The sequence below is a fragment of the Penicillium rubens genome (genome assembly GCF_028828025.1).
Source record: "Penicillium rubens strain IBT 27055 chromosome Unknown utg000001l_segment0_segment0, whole genome shotgun sequence".
Lineage (NCBI taxonomy): Eukaryota > Fungi > Ascomycota > Eurotiomycetes > Eurotiales > Aspergillaceae > Penicillium > Penicillium rubens.
The window spans coordinates 4636157-4660072 of record NW_026890599.1 but is presented as its reverse complement, the minus strand read 5'-3'; the positions used below and the strand labels follow the sequence as shown (position 1 = coordinate 4660072).

Sequence of the window (23916 nt, the reverse complement as noted above, 5' to 3'; positions counted from 1 at the left end):
ACTAGGGTCCAGGCTATAATTTAACCAAATGCAATCGACTACATGAAAATATGGACCCATATATGCCTAGATAAACACCTAGAGAATCCATTGCAATCTATATACATTCATACAGTCGCACCAAAACCCCGCGACTCAACCCGATCACCGTCCACCGACGGGAAGGCTACCAAGCCGTCCTCCGCGACTAGCAGGGAAGTTACGCGCACTCAACAGCGCACCTTTCACACCGCGAATATCAGCCCTAAACCCAGCAATGGCCTCATCCTCCGCCTTCCGCAGACCAGAGCTATCACTCGAGCCCGAGGTATTGGAATTCCAGACCCCGTACGTCGACCCAGTAGAGTACGTAGGACCACTATAGATCAACCCATCACAATAATGATGCAGGTCGGTGAGCCGGGTACGCATCGAGTCATCCAGCGTACTGGCATCCTTCTCCGAATCAACGATCTCACGCAGCTTGGAGGTAATAGACTCAACACGGCTGACGTGGTTGTTAACCGCCGTCGATGGGGAGAAGGCTGCCGAGTCTGCCGAGTTGACGGGGTCAGTGGCGCTGGGCAGTGGCGTCGGCTCTGAAATCGTCTGCGTTGCGACGTCCCGGTGGAACAGCTCGGTTGGATCCGAGGTGATCGACGAGGCGTCGTCTTCATCTTCATCGCTGGAGGGATTGCTCTTGCGTGCAGTTAACTCCGCCGGGATCACGGATACGGTCTTCTCCAGCTTCTCGTTTAGCTTTTGCAGGTTCGCGTCTGCTGTGCTGGCGAGCTCGTGTCGTGCGCTCGTTAGGCTCGCTATCATTGGTTTCACGAGGTACTCGCTTGCGCCGTAGAGACTTGCTCCTAGGCCTGTGGCGCCGTATAGTGTGTATAAGAGGCTGCGCATTGTCACGAGGGGAGGTGGCTTGGATGGCTCGAACAGGAATTCAGGGTATGTGATTATTGGGGGGAACGTCGCGGGAGGCGGGTGTTGGCACTGGTGCTGGGCGTGATTGAGGCATAGTGTTTGAGGGTGGTGAGGAGGTGGCAGGAGGAGAAGGAGTGGCTTGGTATTGAGTGGGTGAGGTAGATGGTGTCTCCTCCTGTGTCTTGTCCTCGGCTGGGGTTGAGGTGCTTGCCTCAACATTGCGGGAGATTCCGAGGACTTGCTGGATATCGTCTGAGCTCAGGCCTTTAGATTCGAGAAATGAGACTTTGCGCTCTGTTGGTGCATCACGGATTGACTCGTCTTCTAGGAATTTGGATGCTTGGTCTAGGAGAGCTTGTCGGGATGTGGAGGCTGTAGATGCGGGCGCATCGTCGGAGGCCGGCGATGGCGACTCCTCGGCCGTCTTATTCGGCCTCTGCCAGGAGGGAATAGATGATGATTTGGATGTGTCGTCAGGCATGATGGAATACCTGGCACATTCACCAGAGATATCAGAAAGCAAAGGAGTTGGGGTGTTGTAAAGAGGAGACGGATCCTTCCCCGGACTTGGGGCCATGTGAACCCGACCTCGGCTGTTCCAACGCCGGTCTACACCTCAGGCATCAATATTGCTGTACATCTTGAGATGACACTGATGTATGTTCACATTGTACTAAAATAGGATATTGTTTAAGAATAATTCAAATATAAGTCGTGCACATTCTATCTTAATTGTATTTAAGTACATGTAGCTATTATATGTCTTAATATGGAAAGTTGAATAACCAAAGATACCATCTTCACCCAAAATAGCCTGCACGTAAGACGAAGTCATACCACCTGGCTCCAGGTCTTATTGAAGGCTATGAAGGCTATATAGAGTCATCTACACCAATTGCTTCTACATTTTATCCGGATAGATCAATGGCATATTGAAAAGATCATCCCCATATAGTTCCAAAATGGCGTATATACTCGATACCGCCCGGCAGAATGGACCGTGCAGTACTTCATTCGTTCATCCAGCGTCAGCGACTGGACACCTGGAGGATCTGAAACCTTAGAGAAAAGTACCTGTGAGTATGGCGCTTCCCCCAGTTGATCTTACTGTTTTGTGTTCCTTCCCATCTGCCCACGGGGTCGGTTAGATCCCAAACCCCAGGGAGAGACCAAAACCTGCTCCCCCCTGTAACAGTGCGCTTTGTTCGCATTGCCCGTATAGAAAAGCAATCTGTATCTTCCCGGTTTGCAGCTCCGCTTCGCACTGGATGAAGTGATTGGATATCTTTCCTTCTTCTCTCTCTCTCCTCAGACTGCCCCTCCCCAGAGGCTTAATGGCTTAGTTCATACTGCCACACACTTGCCTATCGACCTTTTCTGTCCCGCTTCTTTTTGCTGTTCTGCTTTCTGCATTTTCATTTCCCCAAGACTTCTGTCACACTTGATAAAGCCACCATGTCGCTCCGTCGATCCCTTCGATCGCGAAAGACACAAGATGACACCCCAGAACCAGATGCTAACATGACCACCAGGTCTACGAGACAAACTCGTGCATCTACCGCATCTGCTTTAGTTTCAGTCTCTCGATCTTCATTGAATTCAGGAGATCGAAAGAGATCTCTCCGTCTTACTGTCAAAATGCCTTCTAGCAAATTGCGGGAAGCTACGGGTGCTGGCCGTGCTACTGGACGGCGCTCAGTCAATGTGTTCCGGGAGGATCCCATTGTTTCGGGACCCCGCTCCAGTCGGAACCGAAAGAAGATTGTAGAAGTTGCTACAAGCGACGAGGAAATGGACGATCAAGAAGAGGATGAAGTCGACGATGAAGATGCACCCGGAGATGACGATGAAGATCAAGATGCCGATATCGACGCTGGCGCTGATGGCGACATTGATATGGATGACGTCCAGCCCCAGCCTACCAGGCGCGGTAAGGTCACTCCTCCGTCTCGCGCCAAGCCGCCCAAGAGTGTGGAAGCCAAGGAGATGGATATGGAAGAAGACGAAGAGGAAGAAGAAGACGAGGAAGAGCCTATTTCCGATACGGATGAAGACGCCGAAGCCGAGGCTGAAGATCAGGACGAAAGTGCCGTTCCAGATGTCAATGGTGATGATCTAGATGAACTCGATGAAGAGGACGAAATAGACGACGACATGGATAGTGATGCCCTCGCTATGCAAAGTGGCAAGACCACCAAGCGCCAGCGAGGAAACCTGGGAAATGATTTCTTGCAACTTCCTATGGGTGAGAAACTGCAGACAGTTGAATTTTGTCGAAACCGAAGCTGACTTAAAATAGAACCCCAGGTCAAGAAGCATTTGACCGCTGAAGAACGCCAGATGCGGCGTGCAGAGATGGCTCGGCGAAGAAAGAACCTGAGTGAGAAGCGGAATGAAGAGGAAAAGGTATGCGCAACAGGGCACTTTACAATACGCATGCCATTTGAGAACGGCCGCTAACTCTGAATAACAGATGGACACAATTAATCGACTGCTCAAGAAGCAGGCCCCCAAGCGGCGTGGTCGAGCTGCGGCAGCCGAGGGCGCTGATGGCACCCCCGGCCAGGAAGCCGCGGAGACCGATAAAGCTGACCCTACCATGGCGCGCTGGGTCAGTGGCTCAAATGGTTGTAGAGTCAGCGTTCCAGAAGAATGGCTGGGTACCCCTGCCGGACGTGTCTTCGGCGCACCCACAGTTCCTGCGGGAAAGATGGTGGAAGAAGTTTGATGTTACATGCAGAAACTACAACGGATTGGCGCTTATGGAAGGATTTTCTACTGAGGTATTCGGGAATGGACTACATCATTGCAAGGGGCTAGGATTGATTTTCTGCGTGTGTTGCGAACGGCGTTCAAAAATGCCTCTTCGAAACGTCAAGGTTTAAATGTCGTGCAATACATCGACTAGTTATTTCAAATGTTTCCAGTTATCCAGGTATGCCGAGAAAACCGGCTTTTGTATTCAATTAGTCCGAAACCCTCATTAGTACGCGGGCTAGTCGATTCTAGGTCCATTCAGTACTCTACCCATAACTACTCCGGAACTGGCCGCTGCGCCAACCTGGATATATATAACGGCCTCCAGGGCCGGTCACAAGACCTGGCAAGTGTGGCACAGCAAGACACATGGTGCCATGTACACTGGAGCCTCGGAGCGCGGCGAAGAGCACTAATTCCAATAGAGCATAGTGCGCCGAGAACAGGCTACTGGCGCAATCATGCTTGGTGGTACCCAGGCCAATCCAATGTTCAGAATGCCGCTTCAAGGCGAAGGCCGGTCATCGTCATTGATTCGTCGACTTGGGATCTTGCTGGAACTCGGCTTTGGTGGGAGAATTGGTATCTTGCTTCAGAGCAGCAGGATCAGATCGAGGTAAAGTCTGCGCCTGCTGTTTCTCATATTGAAGTTGCTTGAATGTCGGCTGGAAGGTATAGTAGCCTGAAGCAGATAGAAAATTCGAGATTAGGGACTGATACCAGACATGGGCTGTTTTTGCTGTAGAGAAGATTTACCTGTGAAGACACCCACGCCAATAGCGAAGAGGGCAGGGAAGAAATTGCGACTCATTTCGGAGGAATTGAGGTAGACGGCGAGATTTGCACAGTTGGGGGAGGTTGCGGAGGTGATGCGGGAAATCGGTTATCAGTTGGCTGATTAGCACGGCGCGTCTGCTAAATTGCTCCGTTGGCGCGCGTCAGAATCAAATTCCCTGCTTTCAGACAGTTTGATTAGCTGTTCGACGTTTGATATCCTTGCATTTCGCGAATTTTAACCCGAGAATTATTTCAGTCACGTTTTTATCCCCCTGAGACCACCCGATGACTGCTTAGAGACATGGGGGATTCCCGCCGAGGATGCAAATGGAATCATGGCGACAACGCGGATATGTCCCCGACTCGGACGAGGAAGATGGCTTCGATTCTCTAGATGCTAAGAAGGACAATGTTGAAAATAGCCCTGCTGTCGAAAATCTTGAATATATCGACAACCCTTCATCATCGCCGAAGGAAGGGACAAGAAGTGTGACGAAGGAGCAGCACGAGCACTTCCGGGCCGAGAATGGCTCTATCACACTCTCAGATACGGTGGAAGCGATGCGAAGGGGCACGAACCGAGCAACTCGTCACTCAACAAATGTCGCGCATGACGAAACGACACCGAAACAAAGGAGGGTACGCAAGACATACGGACTTCGATCGTCGGCTACGAAATCAACGAATCGCCGCAGCAGTGAGCTGCGTAATACCAACGCCTCCGCAAAGAATGCATCCAGCATATACGATTTCCCAACGTCGTCGCAGGAACATGACAGGCCTCAATCCCAGCCCACGAGCCGCGAGTCTACCCCGAAGCCCTTGAAGACCGCACGGCGCTCGCAGTCACAAGCTATAGCAGAGCGGCACATCTCCAAGGACATCACACAGAGTGACGCCTCAAGCACTCGGAGCTCCTCGCCTGACGAGTTGGTGCTGATCCCTCAGCCAACTCGGAAGAAAAAGCCTGTGGTCAACCATGTTCAGCCAATCGAGGCTCCGCCATTACCACCACCGCCGCAGGAGGTTTCCGAAGATGACTCCCCGTTATCTTCTGTTCCGTCATCCTTTGGCTCTCCGCCGGACAAGGATTCTACAGAAAAACACGCAGATGATGTGATAGAGACAGAACCAGAAAGACCGGCAGATGGGGAGGCAGATCTACGGAAAGCAGTGCTCATTGAACTAGATGCCAACCGAGACGATGTATCACCTCAGCTTGATATCCCCGAAGAAGTGTTGCGAGAATTACCCCATGCTGCGCAAAGAACATTCCGAAAGCGCAATGCCATCCAAATGCACCCGTACCATTTGGAACAACTTAAGTTCGCCCAGCAGCTGCAGGCGCGGGGCGTCAAGCCTTTCGGTCGACCGGCACAGCAAAGACAGCAGGCTACTGATGAAAGTCAAGAGCAAGATTCATATGATCCCGATGCACCTCCATCAAGCCCTCCTCTTGAAGAGTATCTCCCGCCGGTAAGACATGAACGGCATCGTGGCCCGCAATCTGCGGCGCAAGGACGGGAACACAACGACTCAGAGCATCCTCGGCCATTGCAAGCTCATCTGGCAAAGCGGCAGAAGACTTCTCATTCTGGAACTCCCAAAGATCGTCGAAATATACACAAACCATCAAAACCTCGTGGCATTAGAGACAGCAATACAGCTACTGGGAATCAAAATGGTATTTCTATATATGATCTATCATCTAGCCCTCCACACGCAGGCCGTTTATCTTCAACGTCAAGGACTCCTCGTGCCTCAGAGGGAGGTTTCCGGTTTCCTCGTGGGTGGTCACCGCCAGAAGAAGTTGGGAAATCTGGGGCAAGAGAAACAGAAGAAGCCGACCGAGCCCAATCACCTGGTGCCGGTACAGATGATGAGCAGGAAGTACAGTCTATCTCGTCCAACAGCCAGAGTGAAGAAGAAGGAACCAAGTCAGATGCCGAAGAACGTGAAATTCGACGATTCCAACGCATGATCCGAGGAGCGCTCCCTGCGTCACATGCTCGGCTGGATCTGAAAAAACATGCAGACAAAGAAAGAGCCTTGCAATTAGATCGTCATGCTTCTTCGCAACGTCCGGATGGAAAGGGTGTTGCGCGGAAGCTCATTCGAAAGGGTGATCGTTCAAGGCAACCAGCAGCGCAACAATCACGAGGCTTGTTTGATCTTGGAGATTCCAACTCAGATGATGAGGACAATCGTAACGATGCCACAGGAAATGACTCTATAGACAATGGCTCTAGCCAAAGGCTGACTGGTTCCCTTGGCCTGGAAGATCCTTTCGCGCTGGAAGGGGGCGAGGTGTCTGAGGATAACCGCATCGACTACATGTTTGCGCCTGTTCCGCGTAACTCAACAGGTCCTCGACACAAAGCGAACAGTTTAAAAAGGCCAAAATCGAAACAAAGTCTGCTCAATGGGGAGAGACAGCCGAAGAGACAACGACAAACCCGGATGACTGATGTCTCGTATGGGGCACGAAGGACCAGGAAACCCTCGACTATCCAGCGACCAAGAATAGGGATCTTGGATGCGCCAGATGTTGCCATCAAGCCTCGCAAAGAGCAATCGCGACTGCTCAGAGTAGCGACTAGACGACCACGCTCACGTAAAGATGGAGGCAGGCAGAGCCCTACTCAGAAGTTCGTGAAACTGGCCTCAAGGGAAGACACAGTGGATGCAAATGAGTCTTTGCGAGATTGGAAAAGGGGAGCTATTCGGCAGGCCAAGATTAGCCCACCTCGCCCCAAAGCTCGCCAACACCGGCATTGGACAACAAATCTTTCAATTCTCAGTGCTCGAGCTAAGTCGAATACTACAAACGACAGGATACCGAACCGATTCCTTGATGCAGAGGCAGACACTGATGCTTCGAACACCAACATAGTAGAACCGGAAGAGACACAGGCGCCACCTGAATCTAGCGCAGGATCAGTCCCGCCAGACCAACCCCCAGTGGCCGTGTCCTCGTCGCGTCGCAAACCAGAGCAGCACGGGCACACATGGGTTATTCCTAGGAATGTTGCCATAACATCTTTGAAGAGGAACACCATTAGGCCCGCGGCAACTAGTTTGGCAGGTCCTGGTAGAGGCCCAAAAATGGTCCCAGCCATGTTCAACCAGTCATTGTCTATTCTTAACCGACACTACAAAAACCAGCGCACATCTCAACCTTATAGGCCGAGCTTGACCTTGGATCGATATGTCTCTGACAGTGGGTCATTGAGTACCGGGGGCAATTCCTCGCCTATGAATGCTTCTGTTGCTGCTGTTGTTGGCGCTTCAGCTGAAGCACGAAATCAAACGCCAACCCCCAAAGCCCCTGTGTCTCGACGGCGGTTGAGGAAGAATCCCCCAACCAGAATCAATCTCGATGCCGACGAATTCCGTCAGAATCCAGATCCTGCTACCATAGTCTCCGATGACTTGGAACCTCCTACCATAACAGACGTTGGACATGCAAATCCTTCGTCTTTCAGTGTCGGCGGGCTTTTCAACTGGCAACGTTTCTATCCGGTGGACTTTGGAGTACCATCCCTACGTGACAACACATTCTTCCATGAGTCTACATTCATAGGAAGCGGGGAATTTTCTCGTTCGTTGCGAATCATAGAGAGGGACTTCGATGGGGATGCCGCTTCATTCCCTATCGAGCTCAGAGACGAGACATTCCAATGGAGTCGCTGGGACGATACAGTGTCATCGGAGATGGGGCAGGTCTTTGACGTGATAATCGATAATGTTGAGCGAAGTGCCGTCACCTCCCCGGAGACAGGCATTACGGCTGCGCTAGGGGTGGCGTCGAGGTTATACAGATTGTTGATCAAATACATCACGGGAAACCTGGTTTTCATCGACCCGGTTGATCGTACGGGGTTTGTCACTAGAGCAATGGGGCTGGTCTCCCAGGTGAGAGACCCGCTGGCTGCTTTTCTGTCTAGCGACGAATACAACCAGAACGGGCTTGTGAAAATTGCTTGTTTCACCATGGTTTTCTCGAACCAGATCTATCAAATTGCTTCTCATCGGCTTGTTAGCCCCGCCCTTGCTACGGAAGCTTTGGATCTTGTCAAAATGTCCGCTAAAGACGTTGCAGGCTTGATCACGTCCAAAGTCGGTTCCTCTGAATTGAAAACGTTGTTTAAAGAAAACAATGAGCCTGGACGCCGCGAGTCTGGTATTCGCGATGAGTATCCATCGGTGGAAGCTTATGTCGTCACCAAACATCTTCTACGCAGCTCGGACAACTACAAGGGCTGCTTTGAAGATATTCAGCTCGAGACTTTCAACAATGGACTCATTCGCAATGAAAGGGATGTGGGTAGCCTTGAGGCTGGTTGGCGTGGGATATTCACTGTCTTACCTCTGAACGAAATAGACCTGCTTGGCATTGCGCGCCCTGGTTATCAGTTGACAGGTGTTAATGACAACTGGAAATTAGCCAAGCGGCTTCTCGCTCCGGCCCTGGACCATTTCGAGTCCAACTCCAAGGCACAACCCATCTCATACAACAGCTACTGTCGAACCTTGTTCCTTAGATGTCATCGCCTTGTCAATTCGTGGGGGTGGAGAGAATGCAAATCTATCCTGGACACGCTATTCGACTTCTTCGCCAAGAACACCCTTCACAACCTGAAGCTTGAGGAAGCTCGTGGCTCACCTTCATTCCTTGACGAACTTGATAGCAATCCTTCTCTGGATGCCCGAGTGGGGGAGCCGTGTTTCCACACATTTCTCAAGATCGTAGCAAGTGGTCTCCGCTTCTTGGCGAAGAGATATGACAAGAAAAAGATTCGAAACTTTGCCTGGCGTCTTTTACCCAACCATGGCCGTGTGTACCCGAAGGAGCAGCCATTGCAGCACGAGGACCTCGGTGCACTAAGAAATCACCACGATCTTCTCAGCACCCTGTACTGGGCTGTTCCCGATGGGTGTCGCCCTCGACTCGAGACAATACGTAATCTGGTCCATCCTGCCACCTCACATCGTGAAGCGTGCAGTATCAATCTGCGGTCATGGTCAAGGCTTGTTCGATTCAAGCTTTCTACAGATGAAGAGATTTCGGGGCTTGATCCGTTCGGAGACTGGTACGGCTATTTCGTCACGGAGTTGCTGCAACAGCATTCATATGCTCGCAAAGAGATTGAGGCTCAAAACACAGGTGACAATCGGGTTTCTCAGCAGCTTGTCGAGCGCACAATCTCCCAGAACCAGCGGCAGATTGAGACCTTGTTGAGCAATGCGCTCAGCGGTCTACGGATTGCTGTCCAACTGGCTCCAAAATTGGAGCATGCATACAGACTTGTCATGAGAACCCCCTTTGAGTCTATCCTTACGCTTTTCAACCCCAAGCTCCCGCGCGTGAATGTCGTTGTATCTGAGGCACTGCAGGTCTTGGTGGCATACACCCAGAAAAACATTTCAGCTACATCTACATCAGATGCTCCTGCGGCAGTGAATACCGACGAGGACAGCCAGGAGTTCGGTGACTGGGATGCTATTCAGGCTGTTTGGGACCAACAAAGTTCCCCAGGTGAAGGTATTGAGCATGTAGAGAAGGCTTTCCATCCGGTTGTTTCTCGTCTCGTTTCGAACTGCTTTGGCGAGGACCACTGTCCCGAGGACGCGATCCTTCTTAACGTGGTTGAATGCTGGACGTCAATAGCGCAGGTTCTCGTTCGCCATGGCCTCCGAAATTGGGACAACTATCTGAGCGAGTTCGGCGATGACTCCTGGACGCGGCTTCGACAGACAGTTCAGACAAGAAAATTTGCACCGCTGTTCCTTGCAGAATGCATTGAGAATGACGCACAGATCGTTTCTGAGTGCCGAATCCAAGTTATGAGTATGTGGATGACATCGTTGGTCGAGCGCTCCTCGATGTTGAAGTTCCAACATCGTCTCACGGAGGCGCTTTTGAACGGAAGTCCCGCAGATCCCTTGCTTGCAAATCTTCCGTTCTCTAAGGATAGGAAGATTGGTCGGTATACAATAACATTGGAGGAAATTGGCTCTCGCCGACTGTCTCTCCTCTCAAGCCTATCGTCTAATATGCGTGAGCAGCTCCAGGACATGGAACTATCTGGAAATCGGAACTTTTCTGTGACAAAACAAGAGTACTCCGAAATGCTTCAGCGCGTGATGATATCCATGAAAGACAACTATCAGGAGCTAGGTAATGGGACAGCGCAGGCTGTTCAAGGGGAATACGTCGAGTTCGTGCAACACGTCATCAGTTTCCTTCAGCAACATACCAGCGACATCAAACCCATCGACCCCTTCTTCACGGACCCTGCTTCATTCCCTTTGCCATCTACCGACCCACGCTACATTGTTGCGAAGCTCAAACGCTACGAGTCGAAATTATCTTCCAGCAAAGAGATCCAGACCTTGACCGGTTTCGTCCAGAGCATTTCCGAGCGTGCCGCCATTGACGGCCAACAGTGCTACCTGGTTGACCAGCTGCACACATCGATGAAAAACACGTATGAGGCTGGGGACAACGACAATCCCACTCTCCGCGCCGTCCTTTTGCAATGCGTGTTTCCAGCGTATCTCGAAGCGACGCTTCCCAACCGCGCCGCCTGGGTCCTCAGCCGTCCCATCATCCAGACCATCACTCTGGAGTTCAAGAACCTGCTATGTAATATAAACACTCTGGATGCAGCCTGTGTGTGTTCTGTCATCGATATCATTGATGTCGTATGCCGAGCCTCCTGTCAAGCACTGGGTGTGGTCGCCTTACGTCGCCATCGTCTGCAAAGTGCTCCAACTTTACTCATGCTTGCCGCCTTCCTCGACATGATCTCCTCGGTATTGCCAGTGGTAGACTACATCGATCGAGCCACCGGCGCGGGGGAGGGTATTCTCACGCACATCGAGTGGATCCGCGATTTCGTCAAAGCTGTGGGCAGATGCCTAGAAAGCACGGATGCAGACTCGCTCTCGTGCAATGCCCATGTCATATTCCCTGCGATGCCACCACCCTCCGATAGCAGGAAAACTGAACTCTTCACCACGGCTCACAAACTCGCCTCGACCGACCTGCAACTCTATCTCAGAAAATGGTCGTATCATCAGGATAAGTACTACTTTACTCGTCCTGGTCATGAGTCACAGGAGGTCACAATCGAACCTGAGATTGCCGTTCTGGTGGCTAGTCAGGTTGAAGCGCAGGGGGTCTTTGAGGATGCGGCGAGGGGATTCGTTGATTGTGCAAAGTTTCTGGAGTTACTGTCTTGACCGTGCGGGTTTTCTTTGGTTTTTATATACACGGCGTTCTTGGGGGGGAATTAACGTGTCACGAATATTAAAAAGGAATCGATAATGTTATCTTGTACCATATTGACATAGTTGCTGCTGTAATGGAGGCTATAGTTTTCAGGTCCCAATGTACCCATTACAGTGTAAGGTTCCCTAATTGGACAATCTTCCTGGATACTAAGTATATGGCAAGTTGGATCTAACATATAGGTAAATTAGGGGTTTCCAGGATCATGGCGGTCAACGGAGATTGCCTCAGGGGATTCTATGGTGGCCTGCATATCCCTAGCCCAGGGTATGTACGCAGCCCTAACTCGGTTTGTTGTGCTGTTTGCACTGGGGATAAAGCTCCATACATGTCATATAATGCAGGACTCAGCTTCATCTCAACAGCATCCTCTGAAGTTTCACATTCATTGAATAGCACTCTGTCAGAGTCGATTTCCCCCGTGATGGATTATTTCGTCATTTTGATATTCAGTCATGCGCATAGGCCACGCGCAAAAGCCCCGGACATAGAGCCGGAAGTATCTTCAACAGCGACATCATCGGCGTTAATCCACTATTCGAGTCGTACTCAGCATTTCCATATGCCCGGCACATTTATTTGCCCCGATCAGCTGGCGTATAAAGCCCGATTTGTGCATAGCGCCGGTAATACTCAGCACTACTGTAGCATTTCAACGATTGATTCCTCTTTGAGCGTGATAGATCGGCACTAGTCTGGCGACGGTACCATATGCTTCAGAAGCAAAAAGCAAAAAAAGAAAGTTGAATCACACGGAAAATCCGCGAATACTACACAATCTCACGTGGATGTGACTGTTGTCGGGTGTTACAATATTCTACGGGGAAAAGGGAAACAAGTTTTATACTCGCCGCTGAAGTTATTGTTCTGGGGTTATATTGGTATTTCACTTGTCTCGCCTTATTCGTTTGGAGTTTAATGCGTTTGGGGAAGTATACCGTCGTATAATATATATTTTGACTATAGTATAGTTGAATATGAACTATATAATCTGCTAAGAGACCTCGGAAACTCGCATTGAGAGATCAACTTATGGATTGAGAATTCATGCACCTTTCGCCATTATGATTTGGAAATCTCTCTTTAGTGCTTTGGCCATATTGACACATATTCTCCCAGCTTTAACTGCCCCAGCTCTCGATTCAGAGCTGTCTAGCCAGTCGGAAGACAAATATGTCTTCGCCCACTTCATGGTCAGTATATCAACATAAACACTTAGCATCCCGCGTCATTGACATAGATCCCATATATCTAGGTCGGCATAGTAAAAGACTACCAGCTAGAAGACTGGAAAGAAGACATGACGACAGCCCAGTCCATCGGCATCGACGCATTCGCACTGAACTGCGCAAGCATAGACAGCTACACCCCAACCCAGCTAGCCCTAGCCTACGAAGCAGCCGAGCAAGTCAACTTCAAAGTATTCATCTCCTTCGACTTCGCCTACTGGACCAATGGAGACACAGAAAAAATTACAGAGTACATGAAACAATATGCAGGCCACCCAGCGCAGATGCAGTACAAGGGAGCCGCAGTAGTAAGTACATTTGTCGGAGACAGTTTCAACTGGGATGCAGTGAAACAGAACACGCCGCATCCCATTTACGCAGTGCCGAATCTCCAAGACCCGGCTGAGGCTACCACCGGCCCTGCCAAGAGCGCTGATGGTGCGTTCTCCTGGTTGGCTTGGCCTACGGATGGGGGAAATAGTATCATCCCAGGGCCGATGACCACCGTTTGGGACGATAGATTTGTCCATTTTCTCGCGGGGAAAACTTACATGGCCCGTAGGAACCTTTTCTAGCTCTGGTCTGGGAGAGTAGTAGACTAATTCAATGACAGCCGTCTCACCGTGGTTCTCAACGCATTTCAACACCAAGAACTGGGTTTTTGTATGCGAGAACCTGCCGACATTACGTTGGGAACAGATGCTTTCCCTTCAGCCGGACCTGATTGAGATAATCTCATGGAATGGTACGCTTCCTTTATATTCCCGCAAAATTATCCGGTAAAGTCTTAACCGCTATATAGACTACGGCGAATCCCACTATATCGGCCCGTACTCAGCTCATCACAGCGATGACGGATCATCCCAGTGGGCAACTAACATGCCCCACGACGGCTGGCGCAACCTGTTCAAGCCTTATATCGCAGCTTACAAATCTGGAGCAAAAACGCCTACCGTGGAAGCGGATGAAGTCGTGTACTGGTACCGACCTACGCCCAAGGGCGTCGTGTGCACGGGGGATACCCTTTCAGCACCGATGGGTGCGGACATGCTTAGTGATAGTATTTTTGTCGCGACTATGTTGACGAGTCCGGGTACCTTGACTGTGCAGAGTGGGAATAATGCTCCTGTTGACATTGAGGTTCCGGCGGGGATTGTTACCTCGAATGTGACTATGGGAGTTGGTGCCCAGTCTTTCAAGGTGGCTCGGGATGGACAGACGATTTTGAGTGGTCAGGGGGGTCTGGATGTCAAGGATAGCTGTGTTCATTATAACTTCAATGTTTATGTTGGGTCGACCAAGGGAGGTGATGGTAGTAACACGACCGGGGCTAGAGGTAGCATGTGATATTATGGAGTATGTCTCGGGGACTGTGGCCACATGTCCAAACTGCACAGTGCGTATTAGAGCATTTATTGGAGCAGAACTTTTCTACTGTATAAGATTGAACCAGATTGCACAGCATATGACATTCCTTCATTGTGCAGAGCTAGACAGTAAATCAAACAAAAGCATGCTCAGATTATGAACACACATAAGGAAACATAAACAGAACCTCCCGGAGTAGACGCCAAATGGAGCCAGAGCAACCCAGCCAGGCGAAGCCAGTCCCTCGACCCGCAGGATTGGTGGCTATGCAATTACTTATGACCCATGACGAAGCAAATCCACTTAAGCCGCCGGGCCCCCGGCACCGGCTCCATTTCCGGTATCCTGGCTGCCGCGGCGATGGAAGGGATGCGATCCGAAATGGAAGACTTTCTTCACAGCATTGGTAATGCTGTTCTTCCTCCTGCCCTGTGGCGCCTCCTCGGAGCGATCCGTGTTTTTCTTGGGCACAGAGGCATCATCAGCAAGAACAATTGATGTCACAGCTGGCTTTGGCGGCCACTGCCCGTCTGCTTTCCAACCTTGAACCATGGCTTTGGTCAAATGGGCGAGGTTGACGGGGACGGTGGGGGTCATGCCTTGCACAACAACCTTGGTGTAAATTGAAGGGTAGATTGCCGGATTGATGCTTGCGCGTACTGGATTATCGTTTGAAATAAAAGGCGGGGCAACAGGGCAAAGTGGTTCATCAAGCTCTTCTTCCACTTTCTCCTCTTCCGTTTGGTCTTCCACAGCCGGGAAGGACGTAGGTTGAGTAGGCACCTTCGTGGCAACTTTCTGATCCGGCTCTGTGATGTTGGTCTCTGACGAGGCTTTCCGTTTAGCTCCCTCCTCTGGCGCGGTAGACAATCCTTCTTCCTGATCCTCTTGCTGCCCGGAGGTCATATCCACTCGACTTTGGAGCTCCTCACTTTTCTCCCGATCCGCGATAGAAAGCGACGTCTCGGTCCGGACTGCCAGGTCAGAAGCGCCAATACCCTCGCTACCCCGACCAGACAGCGCTGCAGATTCGGATGAGCCAGAAGAAGTCGCATCGTTTCGCCCCAAATTCACACTATCGGACTGATCTGCTGTGTCCGTCTGCGCGCCAGCCAACGCGCGCTTTGCCTCCTCAGCCCGAATCTGCCGCCGAGTCTTCGCGCCACACCACGCATCGCGCCTGGCCATCCATACGCGTAGTCCTTCGTTCCACGCCATTTCGTCATCTATTTGTCGACGGCGTTTGCGACGCCGCTCGATGCCCGCATCGCCAGGGGCGAAAGCTGACGGGTCATATTCTTGCTCGCTATCTGAGCTCTGTGGCTCGAGTTCCGAGGTCGGGGTGTCGAATTCTCGGACTCGCCATTCGCACACTTCGCGGTTGTGGCAAAGGGTACCGTCGGCGGACGACGGGGAAGGAACGCCGGCCTCGAAATCCCAGTCGTTTCGGACGACTTCCTTGACAAAGATTTTAGCCTCGCGAACTGAGGTATCCCGAGAACCGGTGGCCATCATTTTCGCGATCTTTGAATGTGGGGGGTTTGCTCGGGTGAGAAAGTGGGGAGCTCTGTAGCAAGGTTTTCTTGCTTGGCCGAAGGTGTTCTTGCCGGTGCACTCCTGATGTTCTCCACTAACCAAAGATGCAAAAATTGGGAAATGCCAGCGAAGCCAAAGCCAAGAAAAAAGCAGCCTTTGGAAGGTCTTTGCGAGGTCAAAGTGGCGGGATGATCAGACTCGAATGTCATAAGGCACGTGCCCCAATGCGGAGATACAAGCCTCCAACTCTCTCCGCCCTTATATCTTGTTATATCTTGTTCCTCGGTCTGTTCACTTCGGTTTCCAACTCGAAAAGTTTCTCGTTTGCTCTAAACTCCGATCTTATACTCTTACAATGGGAAGCACAAAGCGATTGGAGACAATTGAAAACAAGGAACCTCCCCTATTCAGCCTAACATATGGAGTGACGCAACGCCAAGTGGTGCTATACATCCAGTGGTGCTGTTAATCCCTGCCCATAGCTCGCGCTATACCAACCTTGGCAGCTGCTTAGACGAAAACGCGGAGTTGGCGTCGCAATCTCGAACGCTTTGCCCTTGCCGAGGCATATCAAGGAATTTAACTGAGCATGATTTCGAAGACGGTTCAGAACTAGCAGAATCAACATTTGATCACCTAATACGCATACTTTGTTATCACGTTCTAAAGAACACTCTTCATGCAGTGTACTTTAGCAACGCCGATCATTTCCCTAGACCCATCTATGCCTGGCCCCCACTGACCTCCTTCAAGACAACCTCCCATTCCAGCTCTTCCAGGATATCCGCATAAACCGAGACATTGAGATCTAAAGCTCTTTTGAATTGCTGCATACTGCTAGCGTAGAGCATGCACAGCTGCAGCGAATACAGTCAGTACCTTATGGCCAGCCAATGAACCCGAGTTAAAAGACCAATTACCTTGATAGGCGCGTGGCAAGGACCCCAGTGGACAAAGATGGTCTTGGTACTACATAGCCAGTGACTGAATTAGCGACACGATCTTCCATTGCTCTCGCTGGAGCATTCTCTTACCGCTTCCCTTCGCTGCCGAGGTCATACTCCATGTCGTAGATGGCATACCGTGGAGCTGGGTTGCCGTCTTTGTCGACTGCAGCTGATAACTTCTGACGGAAGAACTCGTAGTCTTTTGCCGTCGATGTTTCTTCAACTACGATGCTCTTGTTGTCGTCGGAGATCTTGTAGATGATGAACTTGGGTCTGGTGGATTCTGGGCCTGTTCGGAGCTGGTCGAATGCAGATATGCATTCGTCTGCGATGGAAATACTGATAGATTGTTAGTTGACACGTTCTCTGTGAATGCTTTGTTGGGACTGTAGAAATACCCCGATGGAATCTGCAGAAATCAAGGTGTTAATTCTTATATTGACTGCTTGTATCGGATCTACGTACCGACATGTTGGGACCTGGTAACTAGTGCCCTGCAGCAAATTTACGCAGCTAGAATAGATAGGCTGAGCAGGTATCTTGTGGTGGATGGAAAGTTGTTAGAAGACAGGAGAAATTGGCTACTTTTCTTGCCTTATATCACTAATCCTACATGAATCCCATGTGTTTTACGTGCTGCCTGACTAGGCTGATATATTCTATCTCAAAGGAACGTAGAAAGAAAAATGTCTTTGGTATGTATAGGTAGGAACCCGGTGCATGTGCAACATGGAATGTCTCTGCCTGTGGCTCTATCATCATTGCTTCGCGATACGAACTCAAACTGGAAAGGATAAGATATATTTCAATCGGTGGATTTCAAGGGATCGTAGATAATAAGTATCCAAGTGTGTTCCAGGTTTGAGTCAGCTAGAAATCTATGAGTAGGCATATATAACTAGCTATGTAGTTAGGTAGTTCCTCGCCGATATACTATATCTCAAACCATTAATATACACTTGTGTACACGTACTCACCCATATTGTGTGATCCTTGATCAAGTGAACGTACAAATAAAGAAAAGAAAATCCGCAAACCAAGCAGAGGGTTGGGATGCTGGCAACGGAAGCAAGTTATTTGAACAAATTTAGCTTGGCGCTTTCTTATTGCATCTAAGACGTTCTTTGCTGTTTACATGCGTGTCACCCCAAACAATATTCTTTGCTCTATGGAATTTCCAGTTTCCCAAGTGCTAACGGATGCTTCACAACCCAGAAGCGAGCAGGGGTGAGTGACGAAAGGATAACCCACTGCAAAAGAACAAAGTACCTGAATATGGAATGATGCAAAATTCGTATTGCCCAAAAAATGGATGGCAGTATATACATTTTGAGTAATGGTACAGGTCTATCGTATCGCTAAAAGTACATAGGGAACCTCCCATTTCCCCAATCCACATAAAATAACCCAAAACAAACCGGCAAGAAACCGGCAAGAAACCTCGAATGAAACAAAATCATGTCCGAACACGCGCTGAATCAGCCGAGGCATTACCACTACCACCAGGAATGAAACCCCAGCCAGGGCTCTTCTGACGGCGACCCTTCCGGTCACCATACTGCTCGTCGAATTTCCGAATCGCTGACAGCGAAGACATATCCTCACTGATCGAAGCGCTGATTTCTTCCATTCCGCGCTCGAAATGTGCGCGGGTCAGGACGCGGCGCTCCGGGTAGGTATATGGCTCATCACCGGTGTGCTTAGCCGCAGCGTCGTTCTCCTCGCGAACGCATGCCAGAGCAGCCGCCACCGACAGGTTCTTCAAATCGGAACCAGAATACAGCGGCGTGCGTCGGGCGAGTTCGGCAAGGTCGACGGAGGGTTCGAGCTGTTCCTCTTTCAGGTGGATTCTCAAGACTGCTTCGCGGTCTTCCTCGGTTGGTAGATCGACTAATAGACGACGGGGAAGACGGCGGAGAACAGCATCGTCCAGATCGAAGGGCCGGTTTGTGGCAACCATAATGAATGCTGAAAGGTCGTTCATGCCGTCCCACTCGCGCAGGAACTGGTTGATCAGTTCGCGGTGGGAGGTGCGGCTGCTGGCTCCGGTGCGCGAGCAGAAGATGGCATCGGCTTCGTCAATGAAGACCACGCAGGGACTGAGCTTCTTGGCAAGCGTGAAGATCGCTTTCACGTTCTTCTCGCCCTCGCCGACGTACATGTCGTACACTTCCGAACCGCTGACTTCGAGGACTGTTGCTCCGCTCTCGCGGGCTACGGCTTTGGCGAGGAGAGTCTTACCGGTGCCTGGAGGTCCGTATAAGAGAAGACCGGGGATCTTGTCGGTGGCGAGGACACCATATGTGAATGCCTCAGGGCGAATGAGTGAGAGAGAAGTCAGGGTCTTCAGGGCATCGATGGTCTCGGGAGGCACATGCACATCGTTGAATGTGGTTCGGATGCTTTTTGCGTCAACTACACCGTTGAGTAGCTTTTTCTCGTGGGTGTTGCACGTTTTGCGTAAAGAGCTAATTAGTTGCTCTCTGGTCTGCCCCGCTTCCGAATCCTTCTGTTTCGGTGACTTCTCTTTCAGCCATTCATTGGTGATTCGATCGCTTCTATCCATGAGCTCGATTCCACGTCGGATGTGCTCAAACCCAAAGGGCTCCTTGGCTTCAGCGCAGCCAAGTGCAAGTGTAGAAATCCAATGCACTTGATTGTACGACCAGTACCGATCCTCGATTCCTGATTCTTTGATCGTCGAAGGCTCCAGCGGCCAAGAGCGGTCACTCAGGATGTTATCTTTTACAGGCAGAGCTTGTTCATGTAATCGGAAGCGAAGCATGCTCTGCAGGTGGCGGATATTGATATCCATGGTGCGCTTCTTTCGGTCTTCGGCGAAGACCTTTTCAGCTTCTTTCGAGCCCATCGCAGGGGTGATAAGCAAGGTCTTCGAGAACTGATCATCGAGAACATTCTGCAGTAGACCATCACCATCTTGTGAGGGCGAGTGGTGGATTTCCTGCGAGGTAGTTCCAATCAACAGAATCTTGGACCCTGCCGCTCTCCGATCTTGGATGACTTTGTGTAAGAGTGAAATGAATTTGGACCCCTCTCGGGTGTTTTGGATGTCACGGTAATCCTGGATATGCATAATTATGTCTCGAGATGGCAAAGCCTTGCTGGGGTCTGTTTCCGCATTTTCTGCTGTTTCAACGGGGGCTGGCAGCGCTGGTTGACCCGATGAGCCGAGGAGCTCATTGACTAGTTGAACCCACCGAGTTTCAGCGCGCTGACCACTTCGCGAGGCGCCGGCCCCGGGATCCGGATCCGTTTGGCCATTGATCGACCCGCCGAGAAGAGTTTTCAGCCCAAGCCAGTTGGGAAGAGGGATGTCACCGGCCTCTTTGCTGCTCTCGATTGTGATAAACCGAGGAGCGCTAATATCGCCGCGCATACCACGGGGTCCACCTGCCATTTCAGTCGCGTCATCCTCACCGTCTCCTTCGGGATCTTCAATTTCCGACCATGGAGTTGTGACGGATTGCCGATAGACATCATAGCCGAGAGATCGAATGGGCGAAGTTATCCCAACATCCGCGAGGTCTTGCTCGCTGAACAATTGTGCAATATCCTGCGCATTAAGGGTCACCAGGTCAGTGCCCAGCTCGTGGGCAAGTTTCTTCACCACCGCATCTAGGAATGGGATGCCATCGCTACCCGGGTAGTGCAGCGCCAGATGCGTCTTCTTTACCGAAGGCTCCTTGGCATATTTGGCAGGTGGTAACCGTAAGCCTGCTTTAACGGAGGCCCGCAGCTCTTCCCACGTTTCCTCGGCCACCGCATACCGATTCTCCGCCGCGGTCGATGGTTCACTAGATGCAGACGGGTCGGAGTCTCCTCCGAAAGCCATGCTCTCTGTTTGCACCTCCTCGGGCTCCTGTTCCGACCCTGACTTGGTTATCCTAACCTGTTGGTGCGATTGTGTAGCGCGGTCTTCGCTGCTGTGGGACACCGTATTGTGTTCGTAGAACCACGGGGGAACTGTTGCCGTTGACGGGCAAGTCTGCTGTGAGGACTTCCGGTTCCTCATCGCTCTGCGTACGGCAGATCCGTAGGCTTTCGTGATCGACTTGCCCGAGTCGGGGGAGGGAGATGTCGCCGGTGTGCCATTGTCGGATATATTTTCACTTTTGAGGGAAGGGTCTTCCACAGCATTCCCTGGTACTGTAGACTCGGTATCGTGAGGATCTTGGGATGGTGACGCAAGCCATGTTCGTGACAGATGGAATCGTCGCGTGGACAGCGGTGCGGGATAGCGGCGGCGAGCAACAAATCGACAAGGGCGTGCAACTGACAGCCGGACTTGTTGCATTGACGAATACATCCGGGACACTGTCACCGGAGATTTATGTGATATCGCCGAGAGTACTTGATATATGCACCAAGTCGCGAGTGGCCCTATCGGGCCCTATGAAGGAGAAATCATGGATCACGTGATTCTGAGTTTTCTACTATTTGCCGCCGCGTGGTGTTATTACCTTTTCGACGTGTGCTATATACAGAAAGTGCTTTGAGCTCAACATTAGAAACTCCTCAAGGCTTACGTGCACATCTCCATTCCATCCACGGGCGTACGGTTTACTCTCTATGTATCGATTCTTCAGTCGAGGATCCTCGTACCCGCTTCGTCTCCACCATGACCAATACCAACACTTTCGTCAATCTTCAGTTTCTTGACCACAACATATGAGGATTAAGGTTGACATTTCTAATATGGCCCTATGAATCTACACAGTAGTGTGTTATCACAGTGCTATAGGAGCGACTATGGCCAGCCTCAAACTAGGCCGAATCTATAACAGTAGTCCGCTGTTTATGCAGCTTCTAACTCTGATAATCTAATACAGTTGGGGTCAAATGTCAAGATGATTATGTTATATTCAAGATAAAACTATACTGTCTTTTCAGATGCATGCCTTTTCCACCTCCAGTGCTATACGATAGCACAATGGGAATGATGATGGAGGCGTCTACATGCACACCTACGCGTGAAACGTGCAGGAGCACTTCACTCCATGCGGCATACGACCATGTGGGATTCCTGCTGCAACTGCTGTGGGCCTCCGGTAGGGCTACCGTAGTAGAAGACGGCAATACGTGGACCATAACAGCGACCGCTTAGAGACTTGATAAGGCCAAGCCAGAGGCCATCGTCCCCATATGACATTTGCACCTCATCAAGAATGGTGTCTACATCAGCAGGCCGCCGCCTCAAGACAATCTCCTCGCGACAAGGTGACGCGATTCGTAGGCACCGAGGGTGACGGGTCCTCAGATGTCGGGTTATTACCTACAACCTCACTGAAACATATCGAGATGCTCGTGAGTGTTAATCTCTTAGGGTACCGTCTTGTTGCATGCTGAAAATCCTACTATGCGTAACAGGGCTGTTATGTCAGTGCCCAGACACAGCTCTGGAAGGCTCTTCCAGAGTTTACTTCCGACATCACATCGTGACTCAGATCATCTATATCTGATCTCACCCTCTTGTGATCAATGTTTCTACTTAATATCATCCCCCACTCAGGTTTCGAGGTCCGTGAGGAGAAACAAGAGAAACCGCTCATGTTCATTTCACATATGCAACCATCAGATTGTCTTCCTGGCCTTCTGTTTTATTTCGACCACAGGTAGGGCTAAACCAAGAATCCGCGCCACCATCATGGATTTTTTTTCAGTCGATTGGGCATCGACTCATCCAGGCCGTAGGTGCTCAACAGCTCAGGGCAGACAAAAAGACTGTTCTTGTTAGAGCGGCTACCGGTTGAGCTCTTATAGCCAATATCGGATTTGCTCTTCCCCGAAGATATCTACTGTCTTGCGTTGTGTAACTCCCGCATTTTTGTGGCTCTTGGTCGTCAAAGAAGCAATATCAAATCGCCCGATGGAAAAGGCAAGCTGTCATTCCGCTTCCTTCTCCATAAATATGAATGGTCGGAATGCTACAAGCCATCATATCCGGGGCTCCTCTCTGGTCACTAACTCTCTTGTGTGCGAAACATGAAGTGGATGGCAGGTTTATGAAACATACGTGTGAGTAGAAAAGAAATATATTCTAAATAGCTATGATCACCAATATTGCTGCTAGATGGTAGACCAAGGTAACCCATCCTAGTTCCTGCAAGAATGAGCTACATGTTTATAGAAGACGAAGGTGTAGAGATGCCAGTGTTGTATTCTGCCCCTGGTATTGCGTGACACTTAAGAAGGTATATAATCGCAGTCAAGCGAAAAAGGTCAAGAGGAATGCCACAGAGCAATACAAGTTGGTTCTACTTCAGGCAGAGGACCCTTTTGGTGCGTATGTTTGTAGCGCTGAATGGGACCCCGATATTGATAATATGGCACTAGTAGAGGTTCATTAAGCATATTTTAGGTATGTTGTACGAGCTATAAGCTACAAGAGACAAGACATTTTAAGTTTCTCAAAGAAAAAAAATTAAATTCAAGCATTCCACAACTATATATCCAGAGAACACACAGGTGTAATAGCGAATTGATCATCAGAAGGAAGGCAACGGAAATCTCTACACGGTTTTGCGCATTCAGAACAGGTCTGTGAGTTTACATCCGAAAATTTTTCGTCACTTGATCAATTCGCCATTACAACAGGCGATATCCTTTTATGCATCGTGGTTTGCGTTTTGCGTTTGTTGCTAGACTGAGAGCAATGTTAGTGAGTTGCTCAAAACAAAAACATGATCAAGATGCATTGCAATAAAGAGTTCTCAGACAAGATATACTGGCAAGTAGCAGACCAACCGGGAAGGGAGGTCCGAATTATCTCCGCAATGTCGATTTGGAGGGTAAGAAGTAATGGGTTTTGTCATCCTTGAACGGATAGGAAATGCAAATGCAGGAAGAATAAGAGAAAGGACTAAACTCACGTTAAGCACGAAGATGCTAGCACCTGATCTGTCAGGTTAGTGGCGAGATTGAAGCATCGTAAGATGCTGGCATTGGGTCATGCTATCCTCAGAAGTCAGGTGCAATCAACATCAAGAAAGCTCCGGAAATCTGAGCAACAAGAAACCACAATGCCAAACATAATTCACAGTAGTGATTGCAGGCCTCAAAGATGGCAAAATGCACT

At 50.2% G+C, this 23916-nt stretch overlaps 10 protein-coding genes across 10 annotated transcripts; 4 read left to right on the top strand and 6 right to left on the bottom strand.

Moving 5' to 3' along the window:
* Positions 1-144: 144 nt before the first annotated feature.
* Positions 145-888, bottom strand: N7525_001814 (peroxin Pex14/17-Penicillium chrysogenum; the record flags this gene model as incomplete). The annotated part of the gene is made up of 1 exon (XM_002557536.2): positions 145-888. One exon carries the CDS (start codon positions 886-888, stop codon positions 145-147), a length of 744 nt encoding a protein of 247 aa, XP_002557582.2.
* A 40-nt stretch (positions 889-928) lies between these two features.
* On the bottom strand, positions 929-1390 carry N7525_001813 (peroxisomal membrane protein PEX14; the record flags this gene model as incomplete). Its single annotated transcript, XM_061212062.1, has 1 exon — positions 929-1390. One exon carries the CDS (start codon positions 1388-1390, stop codon positions 929-931), a length of 462 nt encoding a protein of 153 aa, XP_061071288.1.
* A 974-nt stretch (positions 1391-2364) lies between these two features.
* Positions 2365-3637, top strand: N7525_001812 (PAPA-1-like domain-containing protein; the record flags this gene model as incomplete). The annotated part of the gene is made up of 3 exons (XM_002557537.2): positions 2365-3154; positions 3209-3315; positions 3383-3637. 3 exons carry the CDS (start codon positions 2365-2367, stop codon positions 3635-3637), a joined length of 1152 nt encoding a protein of 383 aa, XP_002557583.2.
* Positions 3638-4193: 556 nt separating this feature from the next.
* N7525_001811 (uncharacterized protein) lies at positions 4194-4477 on the bottom strand (the record flags this gene model as incomplete). Its single annotated transcript, XM_061212061.1, has 2 exons — positions 4194-4348; positions 4423-4477. 2 exons carry the CDS (start codon positions 4475-4477, stop codon positions 4194-4196), a joined length of 210 nt encoding a protein of 69 aa, XP_061071287.1.
* Positions 4478-4764: 287 nt separating this feature from the next.
* On the top strand, positions 4765-11691 carry N7525_001810 (uncharacterized protein; the record flags this gene model as incomplete). The annotated part of the gene is made up of 1 exon (XM_002557538.2): positions 4765-11691. The coding sequence occupies one exon, from the start codon at positions 4765-4767 to the stop codon at positions 11689-11691; it is 6927 nt and encodes a 2308-aa protein (XP_002557584.2).
* A 1113-nt stretch (positions 11692-12804) lies between these two features.
* On the top strand, positions 12805-14316 carry N7525_001809 (glycoside hydrolase family 71 protein; the record flags this gene model as incomplete). Its single annotated transcript, XM_002557539.2, has 4 exons — positions 12805-12933; positions 12996-13527; positions 13583-13714; positions 13772-14316. The coding sequence occupies 4 exons, from the start codon at positions 12805-12807 to the stop codon at positions 14314-14316; spliced, it is 1338 nt and encodes a 445-aa protein (XP_002557585.2).
* A 324-nt stretch (positions 14317-14640) lies between these two features.
* On the bottom strand, positions 14641-15852 carry N7525_001808 (DUF4050 domain-containing protein; the record flags this gene model as incomplete). Its single annotated transcript, XM_002557540.2, has 1 exon — positions 14641-15852. One exon carries the CDS (start codon positions 15850-15852, stop codon positions 14641-14643), a length of 1212 nt encoding a protein of 403 aa, XP_002557586.2.
* Positions 15853-16595: 743 nt separating this feature from the next.
* N7525_001807 (actin-binding ADF family protein) lies at positions 16596-17291 on the bottom strand (the record flags this gene model as incomplete). The annotated part of the gene is made up of 5 exons (XM_002557541.1): positions 16596-16730; positions 16794-16842; positions 16908-17159; positions 17219-17229; positions 17286-17291. The coding sequence occupies 5 exons, from the start codon at positions 17289-17291 to the stop codon at positions 16596-16598; spliced, it is 453 nt and encodes a 150-aa protein (XP_002557587.1).
* A 985-nt stretch (positions 17292-18276) lies between these two features.
* Positions 18277-21135, bottom strand: N7525_001806 (ATP-binding protein; the record flags this gene model as incomplete). The annotated part of the gene is made up of 1 exon (XM_002557542.2): positions 18277-21135. The coding sequence occupies one exon, from the start codon at positions 21133-21135 to the stop codon at positions 18277-18279; it is 2859 nt and encodes a 952-aa protein (XP_002557588.2).
* An 848-nt stretch (positions 21136-21983) lies between these two features.
* On the top strand, positions 21984-22280 carry N7525_001805 (uncharacterized protein; the record flags this gene model as incomplete). The annotated part of the gene is made up of 2 exons (XM_061212060.1): positions 21984-22145; positions 22209-22280. 2 exons carry the CDS (start codon positions 21984-21986, stop codon positions 22278-22280), a joined length of 234 nt encoding a protein of 77 aa, XP_061071286.1.
* Between the last annotated feature and the right edge of the window lie 1636 nt (positions 22281-23916).